The sequence below is a fragment of the Bubalus bubalis genome, chromosome 16 (genome assembly GCF_019923935.1).
Source record: "Bubalus bubalis isolate 160015118507 breed Murrah chromosome 16, NDDB_SH_1, whole genome shotgun sequence".
Taxonomy (NCBI): domain Eukaryota; kingdom Metazoa; phylum Chordata; class Mammalia; order Artiodactyla; family Bovidae; genus Bubalus; species Bubalus bubalis.
This window is the reverse complement of record NC_059172.1, coordinates 33,632,441-33,646,711: the sequence shown is the minus strand read 5'-3', so window position 1 is coordinate 33,646,711 and position 14,271 is coordinate 33,632,441. Positions and strand designations below refer to the sequence as shown.

General features: G+C 42.1%; 1 protein-coding gene across 6 annotated transcripts in view; it reads right to left on the bottom strand.

Annotated features, from left to right (window-relative positions):
- Positions 1-14,271, bottom strand: part of STIM1 (stromal interaction molecule 1) — a 202,129-nt gene that overhangs the window by 79,982 nt on the left and 107,876 nt on the right. For 4 of the 6 annotated variants that reach the window (XM_025266496.3, XM_044929421.2, XM_025266499.3 and 1 more), the window contains exon 2: positions 8,880-9,010. The exons of the other annotated variants lie outside the window; for them this stretch is intronic. In XM_025266496.3, coding sequence (XP_025122281.3) covers positions 8,880-9,010 — 131 coding nt within the window. The remainder of the gene's footprint in view (positions 1-8,879; positions 9,011-14,271) is intronic. 6 annotated transcript variants of the gene reach the window in all.

Below are 14,271 nucleotides of genomic sequence, written 5' to 3'. Positions count from 1 at the left end.
GGCAAAACTGGGAGACAGAGTAATGCCCAGATGAGGATTTATCCAGAGCAAAGGCATAGCGATACTAGGAGCATGTTTGAGATGGCTGCAGCATAGAGTAAGAGAGAGCAGGGTAACAAGGACTAGTCAGGTGAGCTAAAGTCAGACTGCAGGAGCACTGATAGGCAGGCCAGAACTTAGTTTAGTAAGTGAAGGTAGGCCACTCTCTTATCATTTCATCATCTCTATACAGAGTTAATAAAACCTAGCTCTTAGAGTGGTTGAGAAGTAAATGAAACTGTATATGTACTCAGCTGGCAGAGGACTTGGTACATTCTATGAGTGCTCCTTTTCCACCATTATCCCTTCACAAGGTAGACTACGGTTCAGAGCTATGCTCTAGAAATTCCAGTACTAGTACAAAAAGGCAAACTTTTAGGCAATAATACAATCAAAATCATCAGGGTACAAAGCAAGTCATTCTAATAAAGTGCTATTTGAGCAATGGAGACTGCACTGCAGAAGTTAATACTGAGACGACAGAGATCAGAGGGATGAGAAAGTCAGGGAAGGTTCACGAAAAGTGAGCCAGGGCTATTCCAGAGGACATCTAAGACTAATACAGACAGAACCAGGAAGGGATGTGAGAACTTAATTCCCAGAAAGGAGAACTATCTGAGCAAAGAAAGGCACCTGGAATAAACACAGAATGACTATGACCCAAAGAAAGACAAGTGTCAGATCAGAGTGGTAGGAGGTGTGTCTAATGCTGGGAAATTTCCTGGCGGTCCAGTGGTTAGGACTCGGTGCTTTCATTGCCATGGCCTGGCTTCAATCACTGGTGAGGGAACTAAGATCCTGCAAGTTGGCAGTACAGCCAAAGGGGAAAAAAAAAAAAAAAAAGGCTAAGGCCAGATTTGAAGGGATGGCGTGCCAGGCACAGGAAGTTGGATGGAAAAATAAAAGGAAACTCAAATGTAACTTTGGAAGATCACTGACAGCATGGACATAAGCTTGGTGGAGGAGAAACTAGAGGCGAGGGAATACCGAGAAGAGTCCACAGCTACCCAGATACAAAGAAATGAGGCCACAAGCCTGAGGAGGGAATAACAATTATTATTAGTCATGATGATAACTTATGAGCATAATGCAGCTATTTATCTTCATCCAAATTAGCACATGCTGGCCACAGCACTGGCTCTGTGCGAGAAGCACACAGGGCCCTATGGACCACTGCCCCTCCAGTTCATTTCTACTGATCCTCTAGCTATCTGCAAGTGGAACTTCCAGCTGCCCCCCTTAGGGTTTAGTTTGCCCAGGCCTGGTTCCACCTGGGACCAGAGTCCATTCTTCCCCAACTCTCACAGCCTCCAAGGACCTAGCATGCCTCTTGATGGAATAATTTAAAACAGGTAAGAAGCAAGTCAACTTTCATCCTGCTGAAGTCAAGGAGATCTGATGACCCTACCACAACACAGCCTTGTTCAAAATCCTCTACCCTTCCAGATAGGTAGGAGGAAATGATAAGTTCTCACCTGCTGCTGCTGCTGCTGCTGCTGCTAAGTCGCTTCAGTCGTGTCCGACTCTGTGCGACCCCATAGACGGCAGCCCACCAGGCTCCCCCGTCCCTGGGATTCTCCAAGCAAGAATACTGGAGTGGGTTGCCATTTCCTTCTCCAATGCATGAAAGTGAAAAGTGAAAGTGAAGTGGCTCAGTCGTGTCCGACTCTTAGCGACCCCATGGATTTCAGTCGTGTCCGACTCTGTGCGACCCCATAGATGGCAGCCCACCAGGCTCCTCCGTCCATGGGATTTTCCAGGCAAGAGTACTGGAGTGGGGTGCCATTGCCTTCTCCAAGTTCTCACCTAGACCTTTTCAAAAAATAAAGGCATAGGCAGGAGGCTGAGTGAGCTGATAGAGAAGCTGTGCCCCTAGAAACATGTGTCCCTGCTCTATCACTCCCCACTTCCCTTAACATCAGCCACTTGGATGAACTATCTCCTGCAGCGGCCTGGCTCTTGGCATGTAGGCCAAGCTGCTTGGAGTGGCTCCCAGAGTCGAATGCACTGGTGCCCTGGGATGATGAGGGAACTGATTTGGTATTCTTGCAATAGAGGCTAGCCCTCACTATCTGTATCATCATGCTGAGGGAGGGATAAAACATAAATTTGGAACCTATCATATGCCAGCCTTTGTGCTTGGTGCTTTGCATACATTAACTTCTTACAACCACCATGCAGAGAGTCGCCCTCCTCAAATACTAATAGCTGAATAACTGAGGCTCAAAGAGGAAAAGTGATTTGCCTATTGTCACATAGCCAGTAAGAAGCAAAACCAAATTTTGAACACAGGCCTATCTATATCAAAATGCACGCTCTTTCTGAAGATAACAAAAACTCATGGAGACTCTTCTATAAGCCAGGCATTGCACTAAGTGTTTTATATGCACTATTTCTTTTTTAATCTTTATTTATTTGGCTGTGCCGGGTCTTAGTTGTGGCACACAGGATTTTGATCTTTCTTGCAGCATGAGGGATCTTTGGGTGCAGCATGTGGGACCTAGTTCCCTGACCAGCAATCAAACCTGGGCCCCCTGCATTGAGAGTGTGCAGTCTAGCCACTGGATCACCAGGGAAGTCCTTATGTACATTATTTCATTTAATCTTTGCAATAACTTCATGAAGTGCCTAACATTATCGCTCCACTTCTAATGAGGAAACTGATGCTTAAAAAGATTAAGTAACTTCTCAAAGTTTCCACAGCTGGTAAAGGGAGAACCAGGTTTAAACCTAAGTCTGTGACTCTGCAGCACAAGCTCTTAACCCTATGCTATATTCTATAGAAAACACAACAGGCACTAACGGAAGCTTAAGTATATTTTGCAACTTCCCAGTTCAGTTCAGTCACTCAGTCATGTCGAACTCTTTGAGACCCCCATGGACTGCAGCACGCCAGGCTTCCCCGTCCTTCACCAACTCCCAGAGCTTGCTTAAACTCATGTCCATCGAGTCGGCAATGCCATCCAACCATTTCATCCTCTGTCATCCCTTTCTCCCACCTTCAATCTTTCCCTGCATCAGTGTCTTTTCCAATGAGTCAGTTCTTTGAATCAGGTGGCCAAAGTATTGGAGCTTCAGTTTCATTATCAGTCCTCCCGATGAATATTCAGGACTGATATCCTTTAGGATTTACTGGCTTGATCTCTCTGCAGTCCAAGGGACTCTCAAGAGTCTTCTCCAACACCACAGTTCAAAAGCATCAATTCTTCAGCACTCGGCTTTCTTTATGGTCCAACTTGCACATCCATACATGACTACTGGAACAAACTATAGCTTTGACTATATGGACCTTTGTCAACAAACCAATGTCTCTGCTTTTTAATATGCTGTCTAGACTGGTCATAGTTTTTCTTCTAAGGAGCAATAGTCTTTTAATTTCATGGCTACAGTCACCATCTGCAGTGATTTTGGAGCCCAAGAAAATAAAGTCTCTCACTGTTTCCATTGTTTCCCCATCTATTTGCCATGAAGTGATGGGACCGGATGCCATGATCTTACTTTTTTGAATGCTGAGTTTTAAACCAGCTTTTTCACTCTCTTCTTTCACTTTCATCAAGAGACTCTTTAGTTCTTCTTCGCTTTCTGCCATAAGGGTGGTGTCATCAGCGTATCTGAGGGTATTGATATTTCTCCTGGCAATCTTGATTTCAGCTTGTGTTTCATCCAGCCTGGCATTTTGCATGATGTACTCTGCATATAAGTTAAAGAAGCAAGGTGACAGTATACAGCCTTGATGTACTCCTTTCCCAATTTGGAACCAGTCTGTTGTTTCATGTCTGGTTCTAACTGTTGCTTCTTGAACTGCATACAGGTTTCTCAGAAGGCAGGTAAGGTGGTCTGGTATTCCCATCCAGTTTGTTGTGATCCACACAGTCAAAGGCTTTAGCATAGTCAATGAAGTAGAAGTAGATGTGTTTATGGAATTCTCTTGCTTTTTCTATGATCCAATAGATGCTGGCAATTTGCTCTCTGGTTCCTCTGTCTTTTCTAAATCCAGCTTGAACATCTGGAATTTCTTGGTTCACGTACTGTTGAAGCCTAGTTTGGAGAATTTTCAGCATTACTTTGCTCGTGTGTGAGATGAATGCAATTGTGCAGTAGTTTGAACATTCTTTGGCATTGTCTTTCTTTGGGATTGGAATGAAAACTGACCTTTTCCAGTCCTGTGGCATTACAGCTTCCGAGGCTCATAATAGCCTATTCATCTTCATCCCCCAAAACGTGTGATCACACCCTTATGTAAGACTCCCATCTCAGACTAACAGCATGCTTGCTACAATGATATTAGTCAGTCATTCCACACACGAACATTAAAATACAAGTGTCAGATGTAGGTAGCTTTCCTGGAAATATAGAGAAAACAGAACAGCAGCAATAAGTAGCATTCACTGAGCTTGAATTGTATGTCATTGCTATGCTAGGAACACTTTTCTTAACTAACATATGATTAAATTAACTGTAGTGGAGGGGGGCAGAATATCTTCTTATGAGTTTTAGTACATATGAAAATTCTTATAACTGCCCTACAACCCAGACACAGGACAATTCTATTATCAAAAAAATTCCCTCATGCTGTCCCTTCATAATCAAACCCACCCCATATCCCTTATCCCAGGTAACCACTGATCTGGCCTCCATTCCTATAGTTTCTCAGAAAGTCATTAGATGTTATCATATATTAATAGTATGTAACTATTGGAGATGGCTTCCTTCCCTCAGCATAACGCCTCTGAGATTCCTCCATGCTGTGTGCATCAGCAGCTCACTTCTTCTATTGCTAAGTAGTTTCCCAAAGTTTGTTTTCTCCATTCACATACTGAAGGACATCTGATTTGTGTCCAATTTTTGGTGATAATGAGTAAAGCTGCTAAAACATTTGTGTAGAGGTTTTAGTACAAATATAAATTTTCATTTATCTCTGGGATAAATACCCAGAAGTAGAAATGCTGAGACACGTATTAAATTATGTTGTTCAGCTTTATAAAAACCTCTGTAAGAGTTCAAGTGACTCTTCCTCATCACAGGGTACTTGGTGTTGACCACTTTTTATTTTTTTTATTTTATTTTATTTTTAAACTTTACATAATTGTATTAGTTTTGCCAAATATCAAAATGAATCCGCCACAGGTATACATGTGTTCCCCATCCTGAACCCTCCTCCCTCCTCCCTCCCCACACCATCCCTCTGGGTCGTCCCAGTGCACCAGCCCCAAGCATCCAGTATCGTGCATCGAACCTGGACTGGCAACTTGTTTCATACATGATATTTTACATGTTTCAGTGCCATTCTCCCAAATCTTCCCACCCTCTCCCTCTCTCACAGAGTCCAACACTGATGTATTGACCACTTTTTAATTTGAGCCATTCAAAGAGGTATGTAGTGATATCTCATTGTGGTTTTGATTTGTACTTCCCTTGGTAGCTAACAAATATTGAGTATTTTTTCATATGCTTGTTTATCATCCATATGACAATAAGAATTGTTTAATGGCTCAACAAATGTCCTTTATTTTCTATGTAGGCACCACAGAAGAAAATAAAACTGCCCTCAAACTGTCTGGTCCAGTCAAGGGGCCAGTGTTTTTAGGAAGGCTCTTGTCTACACACCTCAGACTGTCAGGACAGGCTGAAATGCCATACTATGGCTGCAAATCCTTTGTCCAAAGGCAGTGTCTCCACCAGAGGTTTCAGTAGAACACAGGTCATGAATTCCCACCCTGCCAGCCTATCAGCTTTACAAAGAGGACACCAGTGTCAATAATGCCATCTTGCTCATCTGAAGGGCCCTCAATCCTTGGCTGCCTAGGATAAAAGCAAGCAAGGATAGCACTTGAGAAGCCAAACTGACTTCCTCCACACAAATGACTACATATTTTCTGTAAAATGGTGGCTGAATCTCAGTATACTATAAGTCTAATTTCATAGCTCATAGCAGAGATAGAACAATTAGAAATGAGAATGAATCAAAGAAGAGACAGGAAACTATAAAAAGAAATCACAACAATGCATACGGGAATGCGGGCACTAGGCTAACAGTGCAAGAGGCTGTGCAGGCCTGCTCCGAACGATCCAAAGAAAGTTAAGACTGTTCACAATAGTCTGTAAGAAGGAAACCTGGCCTCAAGAATGGCTAAAATTTTTAAATATCTAGAAATCGGGTTATAGTTCAGTTATCTGAAAAACTTACTGATATGAGGCTGAATAAATGAGGCCTGAATACAGTATCCTCGCATACTGCTACTAGGCTCCTTGGGTAATCAGCAGTTCTGTTAAATGGGTCATAAAAATGTCAAGTCCTTGATCACTAGCACAACCAGGGTTTCATCTCTGCTGTCTTGGAGTCCATAATCCAATGTTCCAAGCTCTGACCTGTCTACCCAATGGGTCTAGTTAGATCCTGAACTCCATATATGTTGAGACTATCTTAAACACATAGACTTTGCTAACATGACTATCTGTTTCAAAAAGAAAGTAGCCTGTAACGGATCATGAGAAACCCAGACTGGCAGGCCCCTCTGCCCACCAGAGGCCTGAGACTACAAGGAGAGCAGATGAAGAAGCCCAGGCAGGCAGAAGCTCCACTGAAAAAGAACAGCTCACCACTGGCACAGGGAAGAGCAGGGTGACAGCTTTTGTGTTATTTTAGAACAGTTTGTGCTGATGAGCTTTTTGTTGTGGTACATTCCTCTAAAAAGAACATTTTCTTCCTCCTCTCATTGACAAAGTAATTCAGCAAAAAGTGAAAAAAGAAAGAGGAGCAGATGACAAAGATATCCAGGAATTTGTGGATCTTGGAACACATCACCTTCTTGATTGTGATGCCATGCACCTCCCAGTTGGGTGGCCAGGTCCTTGGAGAGACGTCAGGAAACCTCTCAGCCTCTCTCACCACCAGGAACATGGCACTATTCCCAGCACAGACAAATAAAATTTGGGTTCTTTGAAAGCCAGTGACACTTCTAGATGTGACCAAAAGCTCAGATACGGTCATCATGGCTGTTGTCCTTAAAAACCTACAGCTGCCAGATCGTATACGTATCTCAGCCTGGTTGCCTGGGCCCCCTTTCCTCTTCAGGTTTTTGTCCTGTGGTTTTCCACCACAGTCACTCTGTCCCACCAAACCTACCGAAAATACTTCTTCCTGCCTCCACATCTTTGCTCACGCTCCTTCCTACTGCTCAGGCTGCCCCATCCCTTTCCACTCTATCCCAATTCTATGTTTCCTCTAGGAAGTCTATTTTTCTCCTCTCATTAGACATTATCTAGTTCAACCTGATCAAGGATCCCCTCAGTAGACCAATCAGTGGAGGTTTGTGTTCCACTTGCCGAGCTTCAGTGACAGGGAGTTCACGATCTACCTACCAAGGAAGCCTCTACTGTGATGAGATAGCACTGTTAGGTGATTCTTTACTCCAGAAGAATATGCCTATATTTTACTTTCCCCACAGTGGTCCTGGTTCCACCCTTAGAATAAGAGAGACAATACAGCAGTACTTAACAGCATAGGCTTTGAAATCAGATCTGTGCTCATACTCAGTGTGTCCTTGAATGAAATGCTTAACCTTTCCAAAGTTCCAGTCCTTGATGATAATACCAACTTCATAAGGCTGTTAACAAAGTTAAAAGAGTAACTATGCAAAGAGCTTAACACTGTGCCTGGCATAGAGTAAGAATTTCATTGCTAACCATTATCATCTTTTAAGCCTGATTCCTCTACTTCTATTTTATTTGAAGATAGGAATTATATTATCTGAATCTCTTCTTTTCCAGGTTAAAGTTTCTTCATTAGATTGTAAATTATACAAGGACAGATGTATTGCTATGTAATTATATGTATTTACTGTCACATTCCCCACGTCTAGAACAGTGCCTGGCACATATATAATAGATACTTATAGACACTGAATTGTACTGAATGCTCTCCATTTCATGGTTTTCACACCCCTCATCAGTCATGTCACTCCTCTGTACAGGCTTTCACTGCTTCAAGATGTTTCTGACAATGTGAAATCCAGAACTGAATTCAAAATTTAAAAGTGGACTAACCAGCAGGAAGGAGAGACCAGAATTACCTCCTTCCTCAAGATATACACCATATCACTACTAGAGATTTGGCATAATTTGGCAGCTTCACCAAAGTGCTGGCTCAAGTTGAGCCTGAAAACAACTGAAATTTTTCAGTCTTCTCACACACGATGACTTTGTACTCTGGGCTCTGTACTCTGGGCTCTTTGTACTCTGTACTTTGTACTCTGTGCAACTGGAGCTGTAGTAATGCCCAAAGGTGAAACAATAACAGGGCTCTTCCATCCAGAGATTCCTCTCACTCTTGCTGTCTGAACCACTCAACTGACTTCTAGCGGTTGCAGCCTGGAATTCAGAACGACCTTTCTAGGAACCTCTGTCTCTTCTTCACAAACAGTATAAGTTTCCAAAGGGCAAGATCTGACTGCCTTGCCTTCTCCTCCACAGGCCAGCACAGGGTTGAACACAGAGTCAGGACAGATAGGTGCCCTCCAGCTCCAGCAGGAGTATAATAAGGATGCAGGCAAACTGTACAGACCAGCCTCAGGGCTCCCTCTCCCTCTCAAACAGCACAGCTCGGTCAGCATTGTGCTTCCAGCTGGCAGGCAGACGGGGGCCGGTCCAGACACAGACAGAGAGGTAAGGCCTGCTCCTCGAGGCTGCTCTGCTGAGAATCACCTTCCCTGGTAGGGATGCGACGCTAGAGAACAAGCCAGTAGCAAGAACACCTCTCCCCAGGGAACAGCCTGTCTAGACAGCTTCAGGGACTGTTTGCACAAGAAGAGAAGAGAGGCACGCATGGTGAGGGAGCTCACCTCATCACTTTCTTCCACATCCACATCACCATTGGCATCATCATCCATCAGCTTGTGGATGCTGCGGACTGCATCAAAGCTGAGCTTCTCATCCTCACTGTGGCACAGGGGTTTGTCGATCCGGCAAAACTCTGTACAGGAAAAGCAAGAGACAATGTTACAGGGGGCTGCCGCCCAGCTCTATTACCCACCTGTCTCATTGTCCCTAGCTTCTAACACCTGACTCCACTTAACAGCGAGAAGAGTGTTTCTTATTAACTGTCTTCCCCATTTAGGAACAATGCTTTATTATCCTAATAGTTTCTTGGCAGGGAAGTCAAGCATAGGACTAGGAATACACTGGGATCTACACAAAGAGCATGAATAAATAACTCAACAAGAAAAAAAAAATACAAGTGAGAGAAAATACAAATAGTCAATGAACACAGGAAAAGGTCTCCCTAGTAATCAAAGAAATACATATTCAAAAGAAACAACAAACTAATGTAAATTAATACAATCTCTCTAGAAATAGGAAAACAGCCCATTTGTCCCAATGCCAGAGTACTACATAGTTTTCCTCTTTGTTCACTTTGTCACTGCCCCTATACATAATGCCAGTCACAGGCTACTCAGGGAAACTCTTCACATCGTATGCCTTCTCTGAGACAGCCTTCAGCTGTCTATTAGACATCTAAGGTCCTGAGCATGCCTGACACAACTGCATGGGAGGTGTGGAGTGAAGCCTCCTCTGCCCACCACCATACAGTTAGACAGCAAAAAAACCACCCAGTCTACTTCTTGACACCTAATCCTCTCATGAACCTGGAAAATGCCTAGCAGAAAGAGCCTGGAATCTAGTTGTAGCTCTATTATGTGACTCTAAGGAGATCACTTTCCTTCTTCAGGCTTCAAGTTCACTATTATTTAAAAAGACATTTTAACTAAAGTTTTTGGCATTTCTTCCAATTCCTAGAGTGTAAAATTCCTCTTTTCTTTTGACCTTGATCTTGAAAACTACTTTCTAGGTAAAATACTCTTCAAATCATCCCCAATGAAGATAGAAAAAAGATCCTGATTTCCCAAATAGAAGTAGTCACAGAAGAGGAAGCAAGGACAAGGTGAAGAAGCTGTGGCTGTGAAGCCTTCTAGAAAGCCCTGATCAGAGACCTGAAATGCTCTCATCCATCTAATCATTTACTTATCTGCTGGTCAGAAACAGAGACAAGATCGGACAGGTCACCTCTTTATCACTTGCTAGTCACTCAAATCCTTTTCAAAATGAGGAGGGATATAAATATTAAATTTTTTAAGTCTCAGATGTAACTCAATAAGAATGTGTTGACTATTGAAGCTCACAGATGTTAACGGATGTATCCCAAGTCAAAAGCCACTATAGAGGCACAACAAGAGCCCAGGCCTGCTGACTCCCAGGCCAGCACTTCACCTGCCTGCCTTTACACCAAGGTAACCAGATAGCTTTAAGTTAGTTGTATCTTCTGGAAGCCACGGATGGTAATGCTGGTAAGAACCACACTGAAAAAAATGGCTTTAGAAAAGAAAAAATAAGATAAATAGTATGCATACAAAAGAAATAAGTACCTCCATAGACTCTATGTTCCTCTACCTCTGTCCTGGCAAGCTGGAGCAGAATATGGAAGGTGGGGTAAAGGTGTGGTGGATATTGAGGGAAAAGAGTAGAAAATAGCCCAAAATTTAGGCACTGTTTCTAGTTGCCTCACCAATAAGAGCTCTTAACATGATTGCTTTATTCATGGACTCCTATCCACTACTTATCCCAAACAAACTGCAGTAAGTAATGACTAGTTTGGAGATGAAGCAAACAGCATTGAGATTAGGATAACCAACATAACATTTTTCTTCCCTTATTCCTATATTTATACTACTCAAAGGCATATATAATTGCCTATAATAGCTTTTTTGATCAGCATATGATATGCCCATTCAAACATTTATTGAGTACTGTTTATATGTCAGGGTCTATAATCAGCCCAGGGGATGAAGAGATGAAGCAGACCTCATCTTTGCTCTCAAGGAGCTCAGTTATAAAAGCAAGGGACTCTGCCAGGACCAGCTTGAGTGAGCTTCACAGTGTTGCTGTACATGCTTTTATGATAGCATTTATTGACTCATATTTAAATTATACATGCTCATGCCTGTCTTTTCCACTATACTGTGGGTATGAAATGCTTCAAAAAGTAATATATTAGATTTGAAAAAAAAGTGGGGGAAATAGGCAATTAAAATACCAAGTGCCAAGTGCCATAATAGAAAGAACTGAGGTTATGCTAAGAGTCAACAACTTATTCGGTAAAAGGCCAGGCAGTAAACAATTCAGGATTTATGGGCTATACAGTCTCTGTTTCAGCTATCCAACTCTGTCACAAAAGCAGCCAAAGACAAAACATGAGTAAGTGAACTCAACTGTGCTTCAATAAAACTTTATTTACAAAAACAGACAGTGGGCTGGATTTGGCCCTTGGACCATACTTTGCTGACACCATTTCTAGAGCTCCCTAGGTAGTACAACTGAAGCACACTGGATCAACAGATTTTTGACCCAAAACAAAGAAATCTAATCTTTTCACTAGCCTGTATCCACACACAGGATTATTTGAAGTAAAGCACTTCTATTAGGCTTTTAAAAATAATGGAAATAGTTTACCAAGCTCTAGGGACTGGGGTCTCCAGGCTGGGCCTGATTGGCCTACAACAGGTCCAACAAGTTTGGGCTTCAAACATCGGGCTCTAGTTTGTAACCTGATCAGACAGACAGGTGACTTTCGCTTCTGGCATCATTTGGCACAGAGAAAGATTAAAGGAATTGAGGATAAGGGAATACAAAGTCTTGATGCCCTTTATTGCCATGGAATCCTGTCCAGAAAAATCATCAGACAAAATTCACAAAAAATCCCTTCAATGGAGCATTGCCTATGAGGTCTCTCTTTCCTTCCTGAGATCTTTACTATCTTTCTTAATACATTCCAACCCGGCAAGGTTTCACAGACCCATCTGGAAATTACCTTTAAAAATCCACACTTTTAGCACACATTATTACTACAGTGCAAGAGCCCTGCCCTTGGAATCAGAATACATATGTCAAAATTCTGGCTTCATCAGTTACAACCATATGATATTGGACAAGTTGTTTAACTTTTCCCAGCCTCCAACATCTCACTTACAAAATAAGGATAATTAATTCTGCTGCATATGGTTTTGTGAGAATTAGGTGTTGCGAGAAGACTCTTGAGACTTCCCATGGACTGCAAGGAGATCCAACCAGTCCATTCTAAAGGAGATCAGCCCTGGGTGTTCTTTGGAAGGAATGATGCTAAAGCTGAAACTCCAGGACTTTGGCCACCTCATGCGAAGAGTTGACTCATTGGAAAAGACTCTGATGCTGGGAGGGATTGGGGGCAGGAGGAAAAGGGGATGACAGAGGATGAGATGGCTGGATGGCATCATCGACTCAATGAATGTGAGTTTGAGTGAACTCCAGGAGTTGGTGATGGACACGGAGGCCTGGCGTGCTGCAGTTCATGGGGTCACAAAGAGTCGGACATGACTGAGTGACTGAACTGACTGACTGACAATTGTTAAAGCACTTAGCATAGGGCTTGCATGAAATTGACACTCAATATATTTGTTATCTCCTTCTTTCCTGCCAGAGCAGCAAGTGAACAGTTCCCATCTTTCGCTAACTTCAGCCACTTTCCCTCTATGGACCATAAGGAGTCAAATAAAGGAAGTACAGTCCAATCAAATTGCTCAAAAGAATGTTCCTGGGTGAGCTGGCAAGTGAGTGTCTAACAATAGCCTGTCTTCCCCCATTATTTACATGTCTATCGCTGGTAACATTTATCACACAGTATTGTTGTTGTTCAGCGCTCAGTCATGTCAAACTCTTTGCAACCCCATGGACTGCAGCATGCCAGGCTTCCCTGTCCTACACCATCTCCCAGAGTTTGCTCTGATTCATGTCCATTGAGTTGGTGATGCCATCCAACCATCTCATCCTCTGTCATTTCCTTCTCCTCCTGCCTTCAATCTTTCCCAGCATCAGGGTCTTTTCCAAGGAGTCGGCTCTTTGCATCAAGTAGCCAAAGTATTGGAGCTTCTGTTTCAGCATCAGTCCTGCCGATGAATATTCAGGACTGATTTCTTTCAGGATTGACTGGTTTGATTGCCTTGCAGTCCAAGGGACTCTCAAGAGTCTTCTCCAACACCACAGTTCAAAAGCATCAATTCTTCGGCACTCAGCTTTCTTTACGGTCCATCTCTCACATCCATACATGACTACTGGAAAAATGAGAGCTTTGACTGTATGGACCTTTGTCAGCAAAGTAATGTCTCTGCTTTTTAGTATGCTGTCTAGGTTGGTCAGAGCTTTTCTCCCAAGGAGCAAGAGTCTTTTAATTCCATGGCTACAGTCACCATCCACAGTGATTTTAGAGCCCAAGAAAATAAAGTCCGTCACTGTTTCCATTGTTTCTCCATCTATTTGCCATGAAGTGATAGGACCGGATGCCATGATCTTAGTTTTTTAAATGAGTTTTAAGCCAGCTTTTTTAGTCTCCTCCTTCACATACAATGTTATAGTTGTTTAACCCATCTTCCCCATAATGGCTTGAGACCATGTACCCAGCAGCAAGAAAAAGCCAGGTTCTTGATAGATATTCAACAAATGTTTTTTGAATGAATAACTAAATACTAGTTCTACAATCATTTAAGGGATTTTTGGAGGCAGAAAAGAGAGTTTTAGGTAGAGAGAAGAGCACAAGACCAAGTTTAACTTTTTTTTATCTTAGGATCACTTTTTACACTTAAAAACTGAAACTCCCCAAACTGATTGATATTTACTATATTAGAAATTAAAATATAAACCCCATATATATTATAGAAGCATGTTTTATGAAAAAATAATTGTTTTCTGCAAAAAAAATTCATGAGGAGAGTGGGACTGTTACACATTTTTATAAATGTCTGGCTTGATAGAAACAGCTGTTACAGCCTTATTATATCTATTTCTGCATTCAGTGTGTTGTTTTGCCTTCAATCAAAACATAGATATGCAGTTGGAAAGCAGGAGTATTTTAATAATTTTTAAGATAATTGTGGTCAGTCTTCTCTGATACTTCACCAAAACTTCAACAAGTAGTAGGTTTGTTAAAGTTACAATGTGAAATCTGAAACTATAACAGGTGAACTTTTTGTACTCTGTCACAGTAAAATCCATCTTCTATCTTGTAGTCTATCTTGCATTTTGAATGGATCTTTTATCCATGGGTGATTCTGAAACAACATATCCTAATCATTTGGAAACTAGTGATTCGATGAGTTAAGCAGAGTTTCCAAATTTGACACAGTTCATTTATACAATATCAAAATAATC